The 22,436-nt window shown below is 42.7% G+C and overlaps 3 protein-coding genes across 3 annotated transcripts in view; all 3 read right to left on the bottom strand.

Moving 5' to 3' along the window:
* Positions 1-1,166: 1,166 nt before the first annotated feature.
* On the bottom strand, positions 1,167-8,184 carry morf4l1 (mortality factor 4 like 1). The gene is made up of 12 exons (XM_018752418.1): positions 8,030-8,184; positions 5,850-5,896; positions 4,998-5,065; positions 4,464-4,550; positions 4,081-4,161; positions 3,914-3,936; positions 3,419-3,507; positions 3,137-3,238; positions 2,891-2,979; positions 2,547-2,719; positions 1,795-1,879; positions 1,167-1,685 (listed from the first exon to the last, which is right to left on the bottom strand). Exons 1-12 carry the CDS (start codon positions 8,067-8,069, stop codon positions 1,601-1,603), a joined length of 969 nt encoding a protein of 322 aa, XP_018607934.1. The 5' UTR covers positions 8,070-8,184; the 3' UTR covers positions 1,167-1,600.
* Positions 8,185-14,208: 6,024 nt separating this feature from the next.
* LOC108934539 (relaxin-3 receptor 1-like) lies at positions 14,209-15,956 on the bottom strand. Its single transcript, XM_029256353.1, has one exon. The coding sequence runs from the start codon at positions 15,758-15,760 to the stop codon at positions 14,678-14,680; it is 1,083 nt and encodes a 360-aa protein (XP_029112186.1). The 5' UTR covers positions 15,761-15,956; the 3' UTR covers positions 14,209-14,677.
* A 5,722-nt stretch (positions 15,957-21,678) lies between these two features.
* The window catches only part of pias1b (protein inhibitor of activated STAT, 1b), a 34,778-nt gene continuing 34,020 nt past the window's right edge, over positions 21,679-22,436 (bottom strand). The window contains exon 14 of the mRNA XM_029256521.1: positions 21,679-22,038. Within this exon, the coding sequence (XP_029112354.1) occupies positions 21,736-22,038 (303 nt within the window). The 3' untranslated portion in view covers positions 21,679-21,735. The remainder of the gene's footprint in view (positions 22,039-22,436) is intronic.

Raw genomic sequence — 22,436 nt, 5'->3', positions numbered from 1 at the left:
CAGGGACACTAACCAGGCGTTTCCCAACGGCCATTCATTCTACATGCAATCACGTCACCCCGGAACCTGTTTTCCTAGCACTGATTTCCCGCTCCGATCCGAGGCCGAAGAGGGGCGAAAGCGACTCGGCGGGAATTCCAGATCCCTCACAGCATGACTCGGAGCAGAAGCCATTCCATAAACAACACAAACGCAGGAGTGGAGCTCCCAAAGGCCAATTCAAAGGTGTGTAGGACCGAGAGCTGACAGACAACTCTTACGAAGCAACTAAAATATTTGTGCGTGACAGGCATACATGTATGCAGCTGAAACTTAAAACTGGCTTCAATGGAAATCCCGTGTGGCACACGCATTCTCTTCCTGCACTTGAAAAACACTACAAATGTAACAAAGTGCTTTTTGACAGATTTTAAACAGAGCACTCCATGTCTCCGGCACTGTCAGATCAGCAGGAAATGGAATGCCCAGCGCAGCAGCACTTGACAACACTGAAGACTTCCCAAGATAATCAGAGTGCTGTACATGAAAACACTTTCACAAAGGATCCATCGAATTTCTAGTGGATACAGGCTCTCCAAAATCTGTCAGAAAGCTAACCATTTCTGTGGCAACATTACTGAGTACAAGTCACTTACAGTAACAATTACCTTTTTCCCCGTTTTGCAAAACATCTACTTTTTTTTTTTTTTTTTTTTTTTTAAATTCAGCAGCTGACAAGTGAGGAAATGTCTACAGTTGTCTTGAAGTCCAGTGAAAAGTAAAACGGCAATCAGGCCATCTGGCCCACAGTGGAGATCGTAAGACAGGCCTTTCAAAAGGGCTCTAAGTCAAAGCCACATCTGACAAATTGGTACAAACTGTGCCTGTTAAGATGTTGCCAGTTAGTACACCTACATCCAAGCTAAGTGCTGTCAAAAGAAAAATCTATGAAATTTAACCCTAGCGTCAATCAAACGCCAATACTCTTCTTACAGTTTCATAATGTCATTTCAGAGGTGGAAACCTCAAGGGGAAAAAAAAAACCCAGGGTAAAAATGTAATGTTCTTTAACCTTTTTTAAACATTTCTTTATTCAACAGAACTGCAGTAAAGGCTGAAAATTACTTGACACTCATGAATTAAAACATTCAAATTAAGACATTTTATTATAAAATGACAGTAACCAAAAACAATGCATTTTATGTTTCTATAAAATGCACATTTCAGTCCCTACCGGAGTTCCCATTCAATACTGGACTGAACAGATTTTACATGATACAAAACCATAGACACTTATGTGAACAATGATCATAATGCTGCAAATCACAGTAAAATGAAAATTCGAGGTGACATTTTATAGTCGCATTTATGAAGAGTCTTTCAAAAGCCGGCTGAAAACATGCAACACATGTCTATCCGAAATAACTGCTTCAGCGATCAATTGTGATGTGGAACAAGACTTGAAAGCCCAAAAAAAAAAAATCTGCATATGTGAGGAGTCATACTAAAGCCTCTTGTCCCTGTGTAGAACCTTGACAAGACTCCCAAACGGAAGGGAAAAAAGCTGTGAACCAGGGACAGGAGTGGGGTGGGGGAGAGTTCCAGTGTTCACATGTCCTGCTTAGACTGCCTTCCGGTGGTATTCTGGAGGGGCCACTTCATAATCAGTGGCACTAAAGAGAGTGGAGGAATTCTTCACAAGATACCTGTAACACAAAAAACACCACTGGAGAGCTCTGACCACATCAACGAACAAAACATTAACCTGCACCGGTGCTGACAATCACGATCCCACAATAGAACACGATGCCTTACTTCAGAAAGTCCTGCAGGTAGTTGAGAAGCAGGGCGAGGCTCTTCTCGTCCAGAGGCGTATAGGCCAACATGGCCCCGATCCTCACTGGCACACACACAGAGAATGGAGAGCTCATTAATGTTTGGGACCATATTTACAGTGCATAGTAAAATTCTTTAAACGGAAGACGAAAAACTAATTCTTGCGCATACTGATACGCTCCCTAAATGTTTCAACCTGTGAAACGTTAACTTTTCACTAGAAAACTTATGGAAAAAAGGAAAAAAAACTGACCAGCCTCCGAGCTTCTACCTCAAAAACCACAGTCCTTGATCCACAGGCAAAACAAAGGTACAGCAGGGACTGCTGGCTCATATTGCCTGAACTATGCATCTCGACATGGGTTCGAATTGAGCTGTTTGCATGTTTTCCTGTGTTCACAATCCACACCCTTCCTTACCATGAAAAGGATGCCAGTGTTCACGATTTGAATTTGACTCAACAGTATTAACAGCTACAATTTAAGAGTTAATAAGTAACAGCTCATGTCTTCCCACTTTAATTCCCAGTCAATTTGTACAACATAGCTACTATTTTTAAAAATGTTCAGCAAAATCCTCAGCCCCTGTAGGAAGCAACACTGATGTAATTTAAATGGCATTTTAACAAGAGAGTTCGGGGAGCGCTGCATAAAAATCAACAGTGCGCACACTCCTCTTGTAGCGCAGCTAGGCAACAATCGGGGTGACGGTTGTGCTCTAAGGTTCCTCACCAAAGAGCCTCAGTAGATGGGGAGCCCCGTAGATCTGGGAAATGGGCACGTCGGGGTGGTCCGCCAGGATCTCGGCATACTGCGGTCTCTCAAACTTGTACAGGAGTTGGGTACCAAGCATGACATTGAAGTACTCGCGAATCCCTGCAACTACTTCGTTGATGGCATACTCTCTGTGTGGAGGGGTATGGAGAATTAGTATTTCTCACAAGGAAAACTCCAGCTGGCCTCCAGAGCACACAAAACTATTTAATAAAAAAAAAAAAAAATACAGCAATATCAACAATTAGATTACTTCCACTTTACATCTTTTCTAATCTGAATGTCAATAATGTGTAGATTACTTGTTATCCGAGTTGCCTCTCGATTTCTTATAGTTTGCATAGTCTTCTAAGATCGTATCAACATTCTTCTTTGCTGGCAGATGAAACAACTGAAACAAAGCATACAGACAACATAACTTCTGAAATTATATCAATGTTCTCCTTCTGTAGCAGAAATGTTTCAGATCAGAACACACTTGAGCAATTTCTACACAGGCGGCGTTGTGTGGCTGCTTCCTCTGCTGCTGCTGCTGCTTTCCACCTCACCTGTTTTTGCCTGGTGATCAGGTCCCAGTCATCCACCAGCCAGGGTTTCAGCTCCTCTGGGATCTTCACCTTTACTTCCACTCGATTTATGAACGTTTCTTCCTGAAAACAGAGCAGACACATGAGGGGCAGACCACCACTTTAACAGGCTACTCACAAGCTGGATCCAGACTGACATTTCACGACCTGAACAGCACAGTGATTCAAAGTGATGAATGCATTTTGCTACAGGTCAGCCCTTCTCCTCAGCAGGAATTAAAGGGAAGACTTGTGGAGACGTACGCTTTCAACAGTGGGGTCGACGCGGGCCCTCTTCTTCCGAGGGGGCTGAGGCATCTCCCCAGAGCTGGTTCCCTCACCTGCTCCTGGCGCTGCACAAACAGGGTTGTCAGCACACATATCTGACCGACTTCCACATAGCCTTAACACCACAACACTGGTATACTCATCCCAACCGCACTAAAGCAATGCAAAGCTTTTTTTATAACAGAAGTAATTTTGTGATGATGTTAATTACAAAGAGCAAAAAAACATCACAATGACTAATTTAAATTTACACATCCTAGCAAAATAAAACCAGGACATGGAATTTGTGTACCAACATGAGCATTTTAAATTGGATTATAGTTTTCATTTCAACAAAACCACTGCTTCAGGTTCTATGCAGTTAATTTTTTTTAAAAAGTGCAGGAATACAATTAGATATAGAAATCGTATCTATAGAAAATATACTGCACAAATTAAAACCCAAAATGGTTCATACAAAAGATTACTTACTCTTTTGTTTGTTCTTTTTCTTCCTGAAAGAGAAATACATGGGCGTACATAAGGGCTTTATGCTTCAGTCAGCTGGAGTTCTATGGTTCACACTAAAACTGGAATAATGTACACAAAGTGCTCCCTCTATTCACCCCGCAAAAGCCAGCAGTGAAAGGACAACTCACAGATCAACATTTTTCTGCTGCACAGCAGCAATCTTCTTGCTTGGTGCTACACCCCTCATCTTTCCCTCAACATAATGGTCCCTGATAAAAGGAGGAAAGCAGCTTGGTTTATACACAGCAACTGCACAAGAGCGCAGAAACAGAAAACATGGCAGTCCAGGAAGTCGCAATCCCAGCATTTAAGTGTCGCAGCGTTGAAAAAAGGGAGGAAAGTCACTCCCAAATACTTTAACTAGCATCTTCAATAAGTCATTATTTCCACCATTAATATTTTACAGTCTGTACATTAGGAAGATAAGTGCATCCCATATTCCAGAAATGGAATTTGCCTCCCATCGGTCAGAAGTCATGATACTCATCACTATTGCCAATGAAGGACTTACTGATTAGCCTTTTGAAGCTCCTTTTGTTTCTGTAGGTTGGTGTCCACATATTTAAGCACCCTGCTTTCAGGAACCCATTCATCCCAGCTGAAATGGAAAAAAATACCAATAACTCTCATCACTAGGCAATAATCTTGTGCAGTCTTCTGTTCACATTTGTTAGAAAACTGACGCTAAATAACCCAAATATGCTACAGCTTGCAAAGTTGTTTCCCTGGGCAGTTACTCTGCAAGTTAATTTAAAAACCTTAATTTTAATTGTAAAAATATGTCAAATTAAATATTGTTGTGTTAAATGTTAAATATTTACACTTACAAATGGAAGCACACATTTTAAAAATTAAACCATTCTTTTCCTAATAACATTTTTGCTGAAAATAAGAAAAAAGGTTAACTATCAAAAGCTAACTTTAGACAATGTTTTAAATGACCACAGCATAACCAGTACTGTATACTATAAGTGTACTACAGCTCAAAGAATAATAAAACCAAAAAAAAAAACCACAAAGATGATGCACCAAAATGTAAGCTCACTTTTTATTCCATCCGCTATAATGAATAAAGTACTTCACTTGCTTGTCCTTGATATTAACTTTTACACACTGTAAAAAGAAACAGAAAAATACTGAAACGAGAATGACCGTCATCATGAAGAACACTCATTTACTGTAACAGACCACACACCGAGCAGTCGGACAGCGAGCTTTGTGTAGCAAGACAATTTTGTTTCTATTAAAGTTTTCAGTTTACTTTGTTTTATACACACTTTTGTATATAAATCCAATATATACAATATAATGTGCAATACATTAGCAGATGATTACAGGTATGCGCCACTTAACGAGGAGGTTAGGTTCTGTGAAACCATTCGAAGTTCGACTTCGTCGGTGAGCGAACACCGTGGAGTGTACAGTACTGTCTTACATTACGGAACTTTAAAGAGAGGAGACTAAAATGACAATAAAAACTACTGTACAGTAAATAGATAAACCAGTAACAGAGTTATCATCATTATCATGTATTTTGTACTATACATTAACTGTATATACTTTCATATGTCTGGCAGTGCAGTTGGTTTGTTTACAAAACATGCTTAAAGCATGTGAGCGATGCATCGCGTTACGACCCATACGACAGCGCTCTTTGATAGTAATTTTTCAGTCCATTATGTTTTTATAGGACCACCAGCGTATATGCGGTCTGTCGCTACCCGAAATGTCGTGAAGCGGCGCATAGCTGTATTTAGAAAAAGGCCAGAACTATTTATTAACTTTGGTGCAGTGTCAACACCAATTTGCTATAGAGACAGAAGACGGTGAGAATCTAAATATCAAATTCTGAAAATAAAGAATGTGAAGCAGTATTCAGTGAAAATAGCTGGCATACCTTAGCTTCGTAGAGCAATGGCCCGTGAAAACACAGAACTCTTTCACCTGAATAGGAAGATTAAAAAAAACATAAGGTATTTTAAGTGGGTTGTTCAATTAAATGCATCTTTCCAGTTCGTAAATATTCATACCAAACCACGACTGAATGGAATGATTATCTTATGCTTGAAAATGTGTTCCTGGTCACCCCAGACACTACATTTATTTTATAACATTCATATATCAACAATTCATGACATGTTCAACATCCATTTACACATTCATTCAGCTGATGCTTTTCTCTAAAGTGTCTCGTTTGTGTCTCATTTACTTAGACACTTTTCTCTAAAGCGACTTCCAATGAGCTCTATGTAGTCTTACCAGCCCACACACCTTATTCACCATGGTGACTTACACTACTTACAATGGCTCACTCATCCATACATCAGTGGAACACACATACACACTATGGATGGACCTGAACAGCATGTCTTTGGACTGTGGGAGGAAACCAGAGCACCTGGAGGAAACCCACGCAGACATGGGGAGAACATGCAGACTCCACACAGACCGAGTGGGGATCGAACCCAAGTCCTCTCGCACCACCCAGGCACTGAGAGACAGCAGTGCTACTTAACTGACTTACAATGCCAAGATACTGACAGTTACCTACCTATATTTACACAGATGGGTGATTTTTAACTGGTGCAATTTTAGGGAAGGTAGCCTGTTGAAGGAGGCAGGATTCAAATCTGCAACCTCTAAGTCCAAGGGCTGCTACTCTAACCATTTGCCGCCTGCTATACAGTTCAACACTATAAAGGTACAAAAGTGCATCAAAGAAGGACCTCGGACCAAGGTGAGAGACTGATGGGAGTTCATCAGGGTTCCGTTCTAGGGCCCCTCTGGATCGATAGACTATGCCTGTACTCACTTTTACTCTTTTTCCTCAGCAAAGGCAGGCAGTTCCTCCTGTGCCTGGCAAAGAACCAACTCATCAACCAGCCCAGTGTTTCTGCAGTTTCTTGACCAAATCATCCCACTATAATATGATCATCAAGGGCTTCCTAGAGGATTTGCAATCAGGAATGTGGCAGCATTGGGGAAACCTAACGAACGAGTCGAAAGACAAAAACACCACTTGCTCCTCGGGAAAATTAAACTCCTCTGGAGAGGTTAAATATGTCGTGTACAACACGTCACGATTTCATGCCTAGAAATGTTTAAAGATGAAGTCATCTTTAAGCCTAGTATGTATGATGAGCAATAAACGGTGATCCCGGCCGACTACGATGCGATGCGGAGCCAAACGAGCGCTGTGTGTGTGTGTGTTAGAAAGAAACAAGAGGAAAAGCAAAAGGAATCGGAAAGAAAGAAAGAAAGAAATCTTCCTTACAGAGAAGGAATTAATAATATATCTGTACACCCGCTACACACGAGCTGTATTTTAACGTCGAAAAGTGTTCATTAATCTGCCAACTAACTCCGTGGCTGTGCGCCGCGCGCGGTCAAGAAGAACAAGTCAAGTCAAGTGTCCGTTCGAGGCAGAGCCGCGGAAACGGAAACGCGGGAAGCGCAAACACACAAAGCCTTAAAAAACGCACACAGAGACATAATTAACTGCTCCGCACTCTAGATTTTCACAACGAGCATACATTTGGAATTTTATTTGATATTTTGCCCACCCTCTCTCAGCTCATTTCTGCCTAGTTATTTATTAATATTATTTATGATCCGACCGTTGGTGTGAAGTGAACAATGAGCCCGGCAGCCTGAGAGCCTGAGCCTCGCGCGCCGCTGCACACAGTCGGCAGGCAGCAGCAGCAGCAGGGCCTCAGACTGCTGCAGACACACTGACTGACTGTGACTGACTGACTCACTGCCTGCCTGCCTGCCTGCCTGCCTCAGTCGGTCGGTGCGGCCGGGGCAGTGACACACGCTGACTGACTGTTGTATCCGCCATATCCGACCGCCGCGCACACATGGAAGTGCATTTCGTGTTTGGTTTTATGCGCAGCAGCGCTATATTTGTTTCGGTTTAACGTTTCCAGGCTGGAGTACCGCCGCGTGTGCGCGATCCAACGGCGCGTACGAACTGCTGCCATCATCATCTCATCTGCACCTCACGGGTTGGGCGCGAGGAAAGTACTACACCGCCCACGTTAACCGTGCATTACATGTACCAGAAATCCGCCTTACCTTCTTGAAATTTAGGTTTAGGGTCCTGTTTTGGCGCCATTCACAGATTAAACTATTAAAGTATCTGGAAAATCAAGTTCAGGCATCGCCAGCTTCTACGCCATCCAGACACGGTGAAAGCGCCGCTCTGCGTCACTACGGGCGCGCTCACGGACATTGCGCGTCGCCACCACGTGACCCTGCGATGCGTCATCACGTCACGTCAGGACGTGCTTCCGTTAGGTGGGATCGCTTTGTCCTTCGGAAGTGCGCCCTGCCCTTGTCGTGTTGTGGATTTCGTGTCGAATTTTACATTTATTGTGCCATCTACGTGGCTTGGTTGATTTTTTTCAGTTGTATTATTGAGCAGCAGATGGTGTATACCAAGTTTTCGGTCAGTTTCCCACTTTTCTGCTGCAGAAAAAAACTGGAAAACGTGATTTGCGCACTTGTAGTTCAAGTTCACAGAGGTGTACAGTAATCATGCACAAAATGAATTCTTTTTCGTATTGGCACATAACGCAAAACACATTTTGCTTACTTACATCATTTCTTCATCCAAAAATGTCAGCATTCACATGCCAAGTAGGCAGATTCAGTAGCTTGTAGAACTGCCTTTAGCAGTAATATCTTTTAAGTCGTTGTTTAGTCTCTTGCATTCATTCAACAGTGAAAGGTTTATTTTTCCAAATGTACAGTGATTAACTAGTATTTAGCTGACACCTCTGTTTTAGGGCAGCTGAAGTAGCGCTAGTTAAACTAAGCTCCCTACAATCATTCACCAATTAATACTGTAATGTCAATGTTTGAAGGCGTCCATTTACTGGAACACAGTTCCTTTGGATTGTCTGCTTTTGGCCATGCTTTTGCTGTTGGACACACACACGCACACGCACACACACACGCAGTCTTGTCCCAAGCGGGGTCGCGGTGAACCGGAGCCTAACCTGGCAGCGCAGGGCTGGAGGGGGAGGGGACACGCCCAGGACGGGACGCCAGTCCATCGCAAGGCACCCCCACCCCAAGCGGGACTCAAACCCCGGACTCGCCACACAGCAGGCCCCCGGCCAAACCCACTGCATCACCGCCCCCAACGGCAGTAAAACAGTGCCAAATGATCACCTCTCTTTCTCACCGATAGTCAGTATGAGGTTTTATGCATGTTTGCTTCTTAACAAATGGCAAATATACAAACAAATTTACAGCTTAACAACTCCACTTCAGTCTTCTCTGTCCAGGTTTCCATGTTCCAGTCTTGTAGGTCATCATGTGTAGCTTTGCAAACCAAGCCTTGCTGGAAAATTTCCATTGGAGCAGGTATTTCATCTGGGCCAGTCTTCTGTCAAGGCCATGCCTAGTCAGTCTTTCAATGGTAGCGTCCACATATTGCAAATAATCTTTCTCATTTTTAAATGATGGACTCTGTTGTTTAGACATGTCTTCAAGCCTTTTCCCAGACTGATGAGCAGCGAGTTGCTTCTCTGACATCATGACAGATGTCGTTTGTCTTTGGAATGTTGAAACACAAACTTGAGCAGTCCCTACGACACTGACCAGGGTTTCCTGACCAACTAATTGTGTGCAATGGATTAGCAGCAGTTGATTACCTTCTAATTGCCTTCTGAACTGAGGGTACTCTTACTTTTTTAGTCCTCTGCATGTTCACTTGGTAGACTCTTCAATAACTGTGAAATCCGTTGTTTCATTTGTAACCCGAGGAAAGATTTATCTACTGCTAAGACTTAGTTAGGGCTGGATGTTGGTTGTGGGTGCCCATATGTAAAGCCATAGAAGTGAGAAGGGTGATCTTTCTTTTTCCACATCACTGTAAGGACTGGTTTTAAAATCACTTTTTTTCTCTCTTGAATAAAACCATTTTATCACCATTTTCTCCCATTTTTAGCTTAGTTTCAACATACAGAAATTTCAGCACACCAATTTCATTGCCCCATTTCAATTACCAGTATGGGCTCCAAAGGTATGAAAATACGCAACCAACGAATGTATAATAAAAGACTTGGTTAGGGTGGATAAATGATGTTTTCCACATCTTTAAGCTGTTTAGCATAAACTTGGATACGATTTGTTACAAATATTTTTGCTGTTCACTCACTCTCAGCAATCATTTCCATTTCCACAAATCCAGGTTGCAGTGGGTTGGACCCTCTCCCAGAAGCACGGGACACAAGCCTGAGCAGGGTGCACCCTAGACTGGATTCCAGTCCGTCACAGAGGAACCACACACGGTTGGTTACACAATACAGACAATTTAGAGTTGCCAGTTTATCTGAAACACGTGTCTTTGGACTGTGACAGGAAACCAGAGCACCTGCAGGAAACCCAGAGAAACACCCCACAGACTGAGCCCAGTTCAAATCGTGAACAGGCTAGGTGTTGGCAGGCAACAGTGTTACCTGCTACACCACTGAGCTGCCCATACCATAATCATAATTCTGCAATTAGTTCTTTGCTGCAATCCTTATTATACAGTGTGTTACTTTGTATTTATTATTTGCTTGACTCACAAAGAGATTTACATTTAAAAAAATACTTCATCAATATGTTCAGCTTGTGAACTGTAAAGAATGTTCTTGTTGAACAATAGGCTAAGTAACTGGGAACTGTCCCTGCAGTCATGAAATAAAATAAAGAGCCATCCTAGGTCTTCTCTGTTTGTATTAGTATGATGGCCTCCAGCAACATTGTAAAATTCCCCGCTCCATATTAAATTAATCTGGCAGTTTATACTCCGTGGACTTTATACACAGTTTGGCTGACACCCTCTGAGTGAAGGGCGCAATTGCTTGGTTTCTGAAGGAAGTATCTATAACCTTGCAACCAAGTACATCGGTGCATCAGGTGGAAAGTAACCAGTAATCAGGTTTACTTGAGAATCACATGTCGGCAACTATGTCTCTTCCTCCTAATGTAATGCACAAATTTGTATTTTCTCTGAGATGTACGTTGCTTTGGAGAACAGCATCTGCTAAAGGAATAAATGTAAATCTAAGTACTGATACAGTAGTAATGAGTTGGTCTAAAGTTGACTTCACACTGACCTCTGCATCATAAATGGTGGGGAAGTCAGTTCAGCCATTCTTCCCTACTGCTTTCACACTTGGAGACTGGATATTAATGAATTAATGGCTAAGGCAGGTATTAGACAATTGTGACTGAATGCTTGCTTGTTGCCTCACAGTTTCCATGTATTACTATACTGTAGTTGAGCAACTTTACCTCGAGTTAGTAAAGACACTAGCGGATAAACACAAAGAGTAAAAATTTTGAACATGAAAACTAATATTTAACTTGTCGATTGTACATGCCCAGCAACTCACATTCTGTGCACGCTGTACCCTGTTTTATTGTCTTGTGTTTGCCAAGATAAAGTCTGAATCACAGTCACACTGCGTGTAAAACTGTTTGTTGCACATGAATGCATCAGAGGGAGGTCCGATCAGTTCAGAGGGAGATTTGATTGAATAGCATCACTGGAATACACACTGCGTACACTTTCTTGCATACGTAGATCCCTGCTAAAGCTACGTGCTGGCAATTTCTTTCTCAGTTCTCCAGCTCCTACTGATGGTCGGCAGACTGACAAATCCTCTATGTGTGTAATATTCACCATAACTGCTGCTGATTCATCTCTATCTGATGGAACCAACACAATTGTTTGGATGCACCCTGACAACAGCCTTCATGTTGTATTTTTCTTGTTTGTATTTAATTTTGTCACACCAGATAAGGTTTGCTGCCACGCCAGTACTTTTGTTTAGAGAGGAATTAAAGACTACAGGCTGTTAAGTTTATGGAAGACTGGTCTTTAATTTCTTTTTCTGACTGGGTGAAGAAGGTTAGTCTGAATCTTCTGTCTTTGAATTAACATAGGATTCCCGTTTGGCTTTGTGCCAAATAAATATGTTCATTTACATGTAAATTTATTCATTTAGCAGACGCTTTTCTCCAATGTGATGTACATCTCAGAGAAAAATACAGAAAGTGCATTACGCCAACAAACGAAGAAATTTGGATGCATACACGAGATTTGTGAATTCAGTTAATTTGTCTCTTAGCACCATAGAAACCAGTGTACATTACACGAGTAGCTCCGTGTAGGTCTTTTTTAAATTACTAAACAGATAACACACAATTACGCGTTTATCGAGCTCAGGGGAGAAGTGATCTGAAACAGGTGAGTTTTGAGACCTTTCTTAAATGTAGAGAGAGATTCTGCAATTCTAAGAGAGAGAGGTCCTTCTACCACAGAACAAGAACTGAAAACCTTTGTGGACATAGCACATGGGAATATCAAGCATTCAGAGGTAGAGGAGCGTATCGGTCTGGCTGGGATGTAGCGGCGATAGGGTTGACGAGATATCAGGGAGCAGATCCGTTGATGGTTTTATATGTCGTAACCAGAGTCTTGATTTTGACGTGGGCAGCTACAGGAAGCCAGCGGAGAGAGACGAGGGGGGAGGACATGTGAAAACGTTTCGGTAGGTCAAATACAACTTGTGTAGCGGCATTCTGTATCAGCTGGAGAGGTCTGATGGCAGAGGCCACAAGGCCAGACAGGAGAGAGTTGCAATAGCCCAGGCAGGATATCACCATGGCCTGAAACACAAGTTGCATAGAGTTGTAGGTGAAGGATCTCAGTTTTAAAGAGCTGCAGGTGGTGGTCAGACATCCAAGCAGAGGTGTCCAAGAGGCAAGCGGCAATGCATGAGGAAACATCTGTTGCTCCGAAAGGAAAGGAAAGGGAGAGCTGGGTATCATCGGTACATCAGTGGTCGTGGGAGATAATAACAGGGCTGAGGGAAGAGGTGTAGATGGAAAAGAACTGAGGGCCCAATACCGAGCCCTGTGGAAAACCAGTTGAGAGAGGCTGAGGGGATGACCAGGAGCCATGCCAGACCACTTGGTAGGATCTACCTGATAGCTATGACTCATTTACCTTTCAGTGCTGTTCCTCTGATGCCAGGCTGTCCAAGACAGGAGAGTCGAATCTGGTAGCTGACAGTGTCAACTGCTGCAGACAGACTGAAGAGGATGAGGACCAAGGAGAGGGAAGCTGCTCAAGCCAACCGGAGAGCCTTCGATAGTGCAAGGAGGCCAGTTTCAGTGGAACGGCCAGCTTTGAATACAGACTAATAAGCATCAAGGAGATCGTTGTGGGTGAGGAATACAAACATCTGGTCACAAGTTGTCCAGAGTTTTACACAGAAGGAGGAGGACAGATACTGGCCTGTAGTACTATACTGAATCTGGATCTTGAGAGGGTTTCTTAAACATCAGTGAGTTGAGGGCAGTTTTGAAGGCAGAGGGGAGCAACCAGAGAAGAGTGGGGGGTTGATGAGCTTGGAGATAAAAGTGATAAATTGCATGGAAATGCCATGTAAAAGAGGTTAAGGGATGGGATTGTGGGAGCAAGTGGTGGCTCTATGTGACCACACATGTTTATGTCCTTTTTTCCTGTCCTTGTTATTTTTGCATATTCTTTTTACAGTAACACCCACATTTAGTATTTGACTACTACTAACTATTATGTTAGTATGTAGTTCCTTCCTCTGGAATCAGTTACATACTGACAGAAATCTAGCCTCAGAAATTCAATAATCTAGGATCTTCATACAGCCACATCTTGGTATGGAGTGGGCAGGTACACCTTTATGATATCTCAACAATTTACATGTTGTTTTGACTTTGCAGTGAAATTGGCATATTCAGAAACATGTTTTATTATTTGTATTAAATATGAGAATCTTTGTTAACATCAGTTTAAGGGGGACAAAATACAAACAAATAAATGGAACTGAATTATGTACAACATTGCTAGAAAAAAATGTAACAGCTGAATGCTTTTAAGATAAAAACAAAGAAAATGAAAACATTTAAAAAAAAAATATCCAGATATTGATGGAAAAACTGATACATGCAGACAAGAAAAACAGAATCAAACAGTAATCCATACATTACAACTGGAATATAAAATGTGACCAAAATCATCTCAAAACTCCTGCATTGCCTGAAATAAAGTATTTAATTTATATAACTTGAACACTGAATAGATATAGTGGTTTTCAATTGTATTGAGTTTTTTTTTTTTCTGGAAAAAACAGAAATGACAGTCAAAGAGCAGCAACATATTTAAGAACAGATTATGTGCATTGTCCAGAAAACAAACAGATGAGCTGCAATTTCTAATTTCTGAATATGTTGATAGCAATGTGGACTCAAACTATGTTATGTGAAATGGTATTTGTATTTTTCCAGCGTTTTCTTTAATTTCCTCAGTGCATTTGGCTCACATAAGCACAGCTGTTGTTGCATATATTCACATTTAACAAACTCTTTTCTGACCACCGTGTTGCGGACGAAACTGTGCGCAATCAATGCGCATCCACAGAGCTTCACCTTTTTGCTGAAAAAATTACAATGTTGCGTGAAATGCCCACTTCACACTGGAAGTCATATGCGAAAGTTACTTTGGTGTGACTGTTTGGGAACGCAGTTGAGCGGAGTGTAAAGGGCGGTACAGCACCGTGTTTTTCACGTCACTGCATGCGGCACATGATCATTTCAGCAACTGACACAGATGAACTGTTCATTGAACACACAGACAGAGCCACGCCACGGACAACCAGGAGGAGACCTTCCTCGATTCCATCACTGCGGGGAACGGATGCGGTGCGTTTCTTTATTTTGATCTCTGCAACTGAAAAGGAACAAGAAGCCCACAATTTTCGCCCTGAACTCTCTTCTCATGAGACAGTAGAGCACCGGGTTGAGGCAGCTGTTCACGTGGGCCAGACACACGGACACGGGGAACACGTACGTGTGGATCATGTAGTAGGACTTGTCCCACCGAACCACGTTGAACTTGACCAGAACCCCCCAGAGCGTGATGGCGTGGTTCGGCATCCAGCAGAGGAAGAAGGAGAGCACCACCACGGTGACGGACCTGGTCACCCTGGACCTGGTCACCCTGCTGCTGCTGGAGGAGCCGCGTCTCGGCTCCTTCTTCCTCATCATGCTGCTCCTCCGGCGGATGAAGCGCAAGAGCCGCAGGTAACACACGGACACGATCACCATGGGAACCACGAAGGCCACCACGATCTTCTGCACGTGGTAGAGGGCGAGCCAGCGCTGGCCCTCGGGGAACCGCAGGAGACACAGCTTCTCCCCGGCCACGCTCACCACGCTGGAGAAGGTGAAGGTGGGCGCCGTGGCCGCGCTGGCCGACAGCCAGAGCAGCGCGCTCACCCACGGGGCCGAGCAGCGCGTCCCCGAGGCGCGCTCCTCCAGAGCCGAAGCCACGGAGCGGTAGCGGGTGACGCTCATGGCCGTGAGGAAGAAGACGCTGGCGTACATGTTCATCACGGTCACGGAGAGCACGATGCGGCACATGGCGTCTCCGAAGGGCCAGCTGAAGTCCAGAGCCGTGTCCGCCGCCCAGAAGGGCAGGGTGAGCACGAACTGGAAGTCGGTCACGGCCAGGTTGAGCACGAACAGGTTGATGGAGGACCTCTTCACGCCCTGCTTCACCTTCATGAGGAAGAGGACGAGCAGGTTCCCCACCAGACCCACGACGCACACCACCGAGTACACGATGGAGATGATGATCCTGAGCACCGGGCTGCCGTCCGCGCTCACCTCGATGTCCTCCAGCTTGAGGAATCTGTCGTTGTGGCTCAGAGACCTGTTGGGGGTCCGAGCGCCACTCTGGTTTAGAACATCATCATCACCCATCACTGCTGCTGGCCTCGCGCCCCTAAGACTCGCGGCTTGTCAAGTAGCAGAGTATGTAGCCTAATAATATAAGGTTTACATTTACAGTTGTATCTTGTAGTTGTACTGCTACTTTCTTCTTCGAAATGTAAAGTTTTTCGAATTGCACGTAAAATATTGCCCTCCCTCCGTGACTAACTTCCCGCGCACCCCCACGCACGCCTGTGCGCTGGAGCGCTTCTACTGCGAGCTACTTTAAGTGAAGTGCGCTTTCGGAGACTCCGCCTCCACACCGCACCGATTGGTCAGATTAGTTTGATTGACATTGAACTCGCGGCAATGGGTCCTCGTGTCCGAGCCGCCGGTACCCGCCCACTGTGAGTTTGCCGACAGCTCTTGCCTTCGAGCGCGCTGCCCACCCCTCCCAGTCTGTGCCTTTATTAAATGGATTTATATTCGATATGTACACATTTTGGGATCTAGGGTGCTGAAACAGTATCGGGGATGGGAGTCCAAAATCAGCTTCAGGTTACAAAACATTGTGAATCATTGCTGAAATGCACAACCAACTTTAGTGCTGTTAATCGCGTTTAACAGCTGAATGGCACAGGTCACAGGAGGATGCAGAATTCTCGGGTTGTTTGAGAAACCTTTGACAAATGAGAATACGTTAAAACATAACCACCCACATTATTATGAATATGACGCCTCGATCCAAGGAGGAAACCTACAGCCAGGTTTGCAATACGAACTTATAAAACCGACTTTCAGCCCACATTGTAATATCTTCTCTCGAATTTTTTTGTAGGTCCCACGTTCCCCGCGTCCCCGCTCCCCCAGCCCTCACCCAGGCTGCGAGCACCTTCCCACAGTGACAACTTGCTGTTTGCGTAGGGAATGTACTGCCCCCTACTGATCACTGTGGGTAGAGTACACAGTCGGGGAACGCGCAGCCCCCCCTTCCACACTGATTTTGTGACAATCTACACTAAAATGAGCCAGTACTCGTGAACATATGACTGACAAAGAATGTGTCATAGGCATACCTCAGTCCAGGTGAAGTACAAACTTATATTAGCTACTTCACAATTTGCATTAAAAAAAAAATGTTGTGATTTTCCCCCTCGGACAAGAATCATGATTTCCATCATAGTGATGATAAGCCAGGGGGTGCGGTGGCGCAGTGGGTTGGACCACAGTCCTGCTGTCCAGTGGGTCTGGGGTTTGAGTCCCGCTTGGGGTGCCTTGCGACGGACTGGCGTCCCGTCCTGGGTGTGTTCCCTCCCCCTCTGGCCTTACGCCCCTGTGTTCCCGGGTAGGCTCCGGTTCCCCGTGACCCCGTATGGGACAGGCGGTTCTGAAAATGTGTGTGTGTGTGTGTGTGTGATGATAAGCCTTGAAAAGAGACCTTTATCTACCGAGGACACAAATGTTAGTCTAAGTTAGTTTTGTAGCAGTCGTCAGGTCAAGACCCAACACCGGCACAGGGGCATTCGGTAAGGGATCTCGGCCTGCTCCCAATAACGCTGCTTTCACCACAGGGCTTGACTTTGACTACGCACCTTTTGCAGCAGGAATTCCTCTGCTAATCATATATTGCTTTTGCTTAGCTTGATATTTTTACCTCATCACAACATAACTGAATCCTATTACTGCGGGGAATGCCCGGAGCATTTTCAAGATACAATACAGAAGCACTTAAAACCATACATAGTTCAAAAAAAGAAAAAAAAGCTGCTATATTGAGATCCGTCCCTTATCCATGTCAGTCAGATACAAGAATATTTTATACCCTTTCGAATCAACGATGAGTTTTCTCTTTTAACATTTTCTGATGACGGGGATGAAGGTTATGGAAGAAACAAAAATTCAAACACCTGATTGTCAGCCTTCTCTGATTAATTATATAGTTATTGGGCATAGACTTACCTTTCTCAATGCTCTCATTTGTGTTAACACAAAATTTTACAAACACTTCTCAGCATTTCAACGTGTCACTGTATAGTCAGCCAGTTTGAACATACAAAAAAATTCACAGAATAACCAAGAATACCTTTCATCAGTGTTTCTTCACTTTCTTCTCCAAAACTCAGGATCCAGATGGTTTCCTGTACTAGAGAGAGAAGCTATCAGCTGCAGGAAAAAGTGCACTTGTGCAGGATTGCGATAGGCCTTTTATTTACAAAAACAAGCAAAATTTTTGTTTGGCAAGGGGACATACTGCAGATTTGACTATTACAGCAACAAATCATTTATAATAACCCCACTCCAAACACAAACAATGCCTATTTCCAGATGAACCACGCAAAAAACCCATTTAGCAAACACATACACGACTTGTGTCCAAAGAAATTCGTGTATTAATGCTTGACTATCAGAAAAATAAAGACATAAAAAATGTAGTTAGCTGAATGCGTTTTATTACATCTAAACTTCTCTACATAAACAGGTAACATTCAATAGGTAAACAATTTCTTCCAATGCATGTAATAAATATTTTTTCCACTTGGTACTTTATACAAACTGACATTGGTCTACTATACATCTCCCACCCCCATCGTCTTCTTTTAAAAAGCCATTTTTTCTTGTTTGACATGCCACAAGGAAACAGAAATGGCAAATTTAAGGCAGTGAGCTCAGATGTTAACTGACTTTAGAGAAACTTTTGCAGGTTGGACTAAATCACCTGTCCACTTACTGATGTATTTTTGTTTGAAAACAAATTAATCTCTGGTGTACTGTATACCACAAAAAATGAAAAAATATCACTGGAGCAACCTCTGCCCTACTGCCAGTTACTTTCCAGGAATACAACAAATCTTACATTTTCCCTTTGTTAGTCTTTAAGACACCACAATAAACTTCACTGTAACTTGATCAATGTAGATATCTTAAAAACTCATGTTTCGAAAGTTTGATGTCTCCGGTGTCTCTTCAAGAATATGTTAGAATGTCTTGTACCAGAGGTTCTGGCTGAAACCAAATCTAGCGGAAGTGCAGTGCCACAAATAAGAGGAGATTGAGCAACAGCACAAAGGTGTTGCAGCTGTACAATGTACCTGTTCCAGTGGCAATAGCAGGGGCACTGGGGTTATGAAGAGGAATTTTCAGGCTCAAACTAGACTGACCCAATTAATCAACTGATTATAATATGCAAAGATGCTATGTAAAACACGCTTGGATAAGCAATGCATAATTAAAAGTATCAATTGCCAAGGGAAACAAACTCAATGGTTAAACATGATTATTGAAGAATCATGCATTCTTTGTCGCTGCTTGTCGGTTTTTAAAATGGGGAACATTCAGTGTCTGCTCTCACTTCCTTTGATAGAGCTGTACTACGATCTTCTGGAAGAGATCTATGACAATTCCTGTACTTTACCAGTTTGTGACAAGGCCTGTGTACACGCAGTCGCAGATGCACAACTTCTTTTCCCTTACCCTTTAACAGTTTATATTCAACATAATTATTTAACTTGAAATAACAAGCAGAAACACACAGCTGCAAGGCTAACAACTCCCATGTATTACATATATTGTTCTGCATGAGTGAGACTAACAGGGAAAAACAAAGATGCTTGTTTCAGTACATAGGTGACTAAACCATAGATTCTTAAATAGTATTGTGTAATTACAAACAAAAATATCAGGTTGTAACAGTAATACATCCATGAAAATTAATCACAAATGTAAAAATACATTAGACAATAAATAAAATACTGATTATATTTTATAGAGGGGAAAATGGAAAATAACATTACACTGGGAAGAGTGACAAGAACTTTCCATTGAGCGAAACAAAGGAGGAAAACAGATCTTGTGTAAAGTTGACTAGCTTTCGACTTATTCGCTAACTGCACTAATCAGGACTTGACACCGAGAGGCTGATTAGAAAAGGCTGTCACAGGCAATTTCCTAAGTCAGGAACCTAATTAGGGCAGAGAGCTGTGCATCATTAGGACTATTTCTAAGACCTTGAGACTCTGACATTGCAGAAGTATTGCAGCAACTTTCACGGAGCAGAAAAAACAGAAACGGGTACCCCAGGTTACCTTGACTATATGGTAAGGGGCATGAATTCCATAATTTCTTATTTGCACTATAGAAATTCAGGCTTCATATTTGATAGAATATTACTTTCAATCTGTACTCAAAATGAAAACAGACTATGCGTGGTTGGACATCATTGAGACAATCGTGATTATAATATCTTTGCATGGTTGAAGGACAAAACTGATGTAGATTCATACATGGTATGAGCACTGAGCAATCCGTTATTTTTTAACAGGAAGAATAACATGTATCTTGAGTAATGCAACATATAAAAAAACTAGATTAATCAAAATGTCATCACAAGGAATTGTGGCGTGTTTTCTTGCTGTGGTGCAACAAAACATGTTTGGGCCCAAGACCACTGTCTTTAGACCAGCTGTCACTGAGCATGTCACCAGCCATAAACAGTGAGTCAGTTAATGGTCAGGGAACAGCCGTCTGTGATTCTCTGGGTTCAACCACAACAGCAACCAATCATTTCCCCAGCAGGGGTGGTTTTTTTTTTTATTTTTTATTTTTTAAAAAAAGGAAAAAAAAAAAAAAAAAAAACAAACAGAATAACTAAATCAGTCCACTGGAAACGCAATCCCACATCCTGCTGTCTAGGTTGACACTCGCAAGGCATTTATATACCCAGCAGCCTACGCTCTGCTCACGGGACCATGCTTACGTGTGGACTTCAGAAGCTCAAAGTGCTATAGTCTGTCATGGTCACTGTGGTTGTCCCAGTGCTTTAAGCGCTTTGTCAGTGAAAATACTCACCGATCTCACAGATGCTTTACTGACCATTTAATGGATGCAGTAGATACTGAACGTATACAAAGCCAATAAAACCTCATCATACGTTACTCTCAACTACACAATTACCACCCGTGTTCACCCAGAGGTCGAAATGTTCCAATCAGTCCAGAAAATTCTGTTAGGCGCCACTCTCAACCAGGATGTGGTTCACAGGACAAAGGAAATTCTCATAACACACAAGTTTAGAGACAACTTTCCCGCTAAGAGTCAATCCAGAGTCAACCCGGTATCAATGTGAAATGCAAAGCACACCAGTAAGTCAAATGAGGGATACGTGTTTAAAACAAGGGTGCTGTGCCACTCTTCCTACTTCAGCTTCCTGTATGACCCAGCTAATATTGCCACCAAAAACAAAGAGGACAGCACTACAATAAGTCTTAATATTTTTTCTTTTGAGGGTTCATTTTTGGCATTGTGCAAATGAAAATGAAGTGGTTGAAAAGAGCAAAACTGCTACAACTACAGTATACTTAATTATTTTGATCTAAAGAAAAAAAGCATAGATTTCTCATTAAATTAAATTACATGAAAGCATGAGCAGTTAGGCAGGAAAGTTAGAAGAGTCCAGCTGGTAGAAGAGAAAACATGTCATACTTTATCCATTTGTGCACCCCCTGTAGCTACATCCTGAAAAGGCAAAGGGAATGCTTTTAAACAGTTAATATATCTTACATAACTTAAAAGCATTATAAAATGATCAGCACATATGAATAATAAAACACTGTCAACCACTGAGTTGTAATTCTCTTGTTGAAGAAATATTACTACAATGATTTGAAATAGAAGAGTGATTGGCCTAACATAACACCACGGAGGAGAATAATGCCATTGCTGTGGAACAACAAAATAAAATAAAATGAAATACAAAAGCTATAATATAATCAAGGGACAACAAATGTATAGCTGTGAAAAAATCTTCAGTATCCACGAAAAAATATCAACTGAAGTCACTGGACAGGCAAAGTCCTAAGTTTATATACAAAAGTAAAACTGAAAATATATTTTGTTCTCTGTACACAGCATCATTCCTTTCTGTTTTTTTTTTTTTTTTTTGTTTTAAAAAAGACCTTACTTCTTTTTTAAATCTTCTTTGTTTCAACTGAGTCTGAGTTTATTTTGTGTGCACGTGCCGGCTAATGAGTTCAGTCCAGCGAGATGACATCCGGGATGGAGCCGTAGATAGCGGCAGCGGCCGCTGCCTCAGCACTAGCCCTGGAGGCAACAGGGTGGGCATGGCTGTCGCGGAGGCTGCTGGAGGACACCAGGCTGCTGCTGCTGCCACTGCTGCTTCCACCGTTGGCTGGGGCCAGTGTGCTGCCCGCTGGTGTGCCTGGCTGCTCCAGAAACATCTGAGAGGAGCCGTAGGGCAGGAAGCGGTTCAGCAGGAGGTCATGGTCTTCAGAAGCAGAGGCAGCTGCTGCGGCCGCCATCACCATGTTGTAATGCTGCAGAGGAAAAGTAGAGGCCAGTGACACATGCACCAAAATTGCACTGTTTATCCAGCCTAATTAAAGCCCAGCAAAGCAGGTTAGGGGAAGCCGTTTTGCCCACAGAGCCTGAAATATACAAAGAAACAATACGTTTTGTGCATTCCTTCAAAAGGTCATGAGTCACTGCAGAGTCAGCAGTCTCATTTAGTAGGACTATCCCTCCACTACGTGCCGTCAATGTACAAAAAGCCTTCATAGCAGGTCTACATTACTCTATAAGGTTTAGTGAGCTACAACTATGAACTATGACTATAAGTAAGAAATCGAGACAACTTGCATGAGCCTATCTTGATGACTTGTGTAAGGTTAAATACCCACTGTATGTCAAAAGGCATGTATTCTTAAAAGAATTA

Source organism: Scleropages formosus, chromosome 11 (assembly GCF_900964775.1).
Source record: "Scleropages formosus chromosome 11, fSclFor1.1, whole genome shotgun sequence".
NCBI lineage: Eukaryota > Metazoa > Chordata > Actinopteri > Osteoglossiformes > Osteoglossidae > Scleropages > Scleropages formosus.
This window is presented reverse-complemented; position numbering and strand designations above follow the sequence as displayed.

Excerpts from the sequence above, each read along its gene's own strand:
- LOC108934539 (XM_029256353.1), bottom strand. The coding sequence starts at position 15,760 with ATGGGTGATGATGATGTTCTAAACCAGAGTGGCGCTCGGACCCCCAAC.
- morf4l1 (XM_018752418.1), bottom strand. The coding sequence starts at position 8,069 with ATGGCGCCAAAACAGGACCCTAAACCTAAATTTCAAGAAG. Across the intron at positions 5,897-8,029 it reads TAAACCTAAATTTCAAGAAG|GTGAAAGAGTTCTGTGTTTT; the intron begins GTAAGGCGGATT and ends CTTCCTATTCAG. Across the intron at positions 1,686-1,794 it reads TACCTGCAGGACTTTCTGAA|GTATCTTGTGAAGAATTCCT; the intron begins GTAAGGCATCGT and ends TTTGTGTTACAG.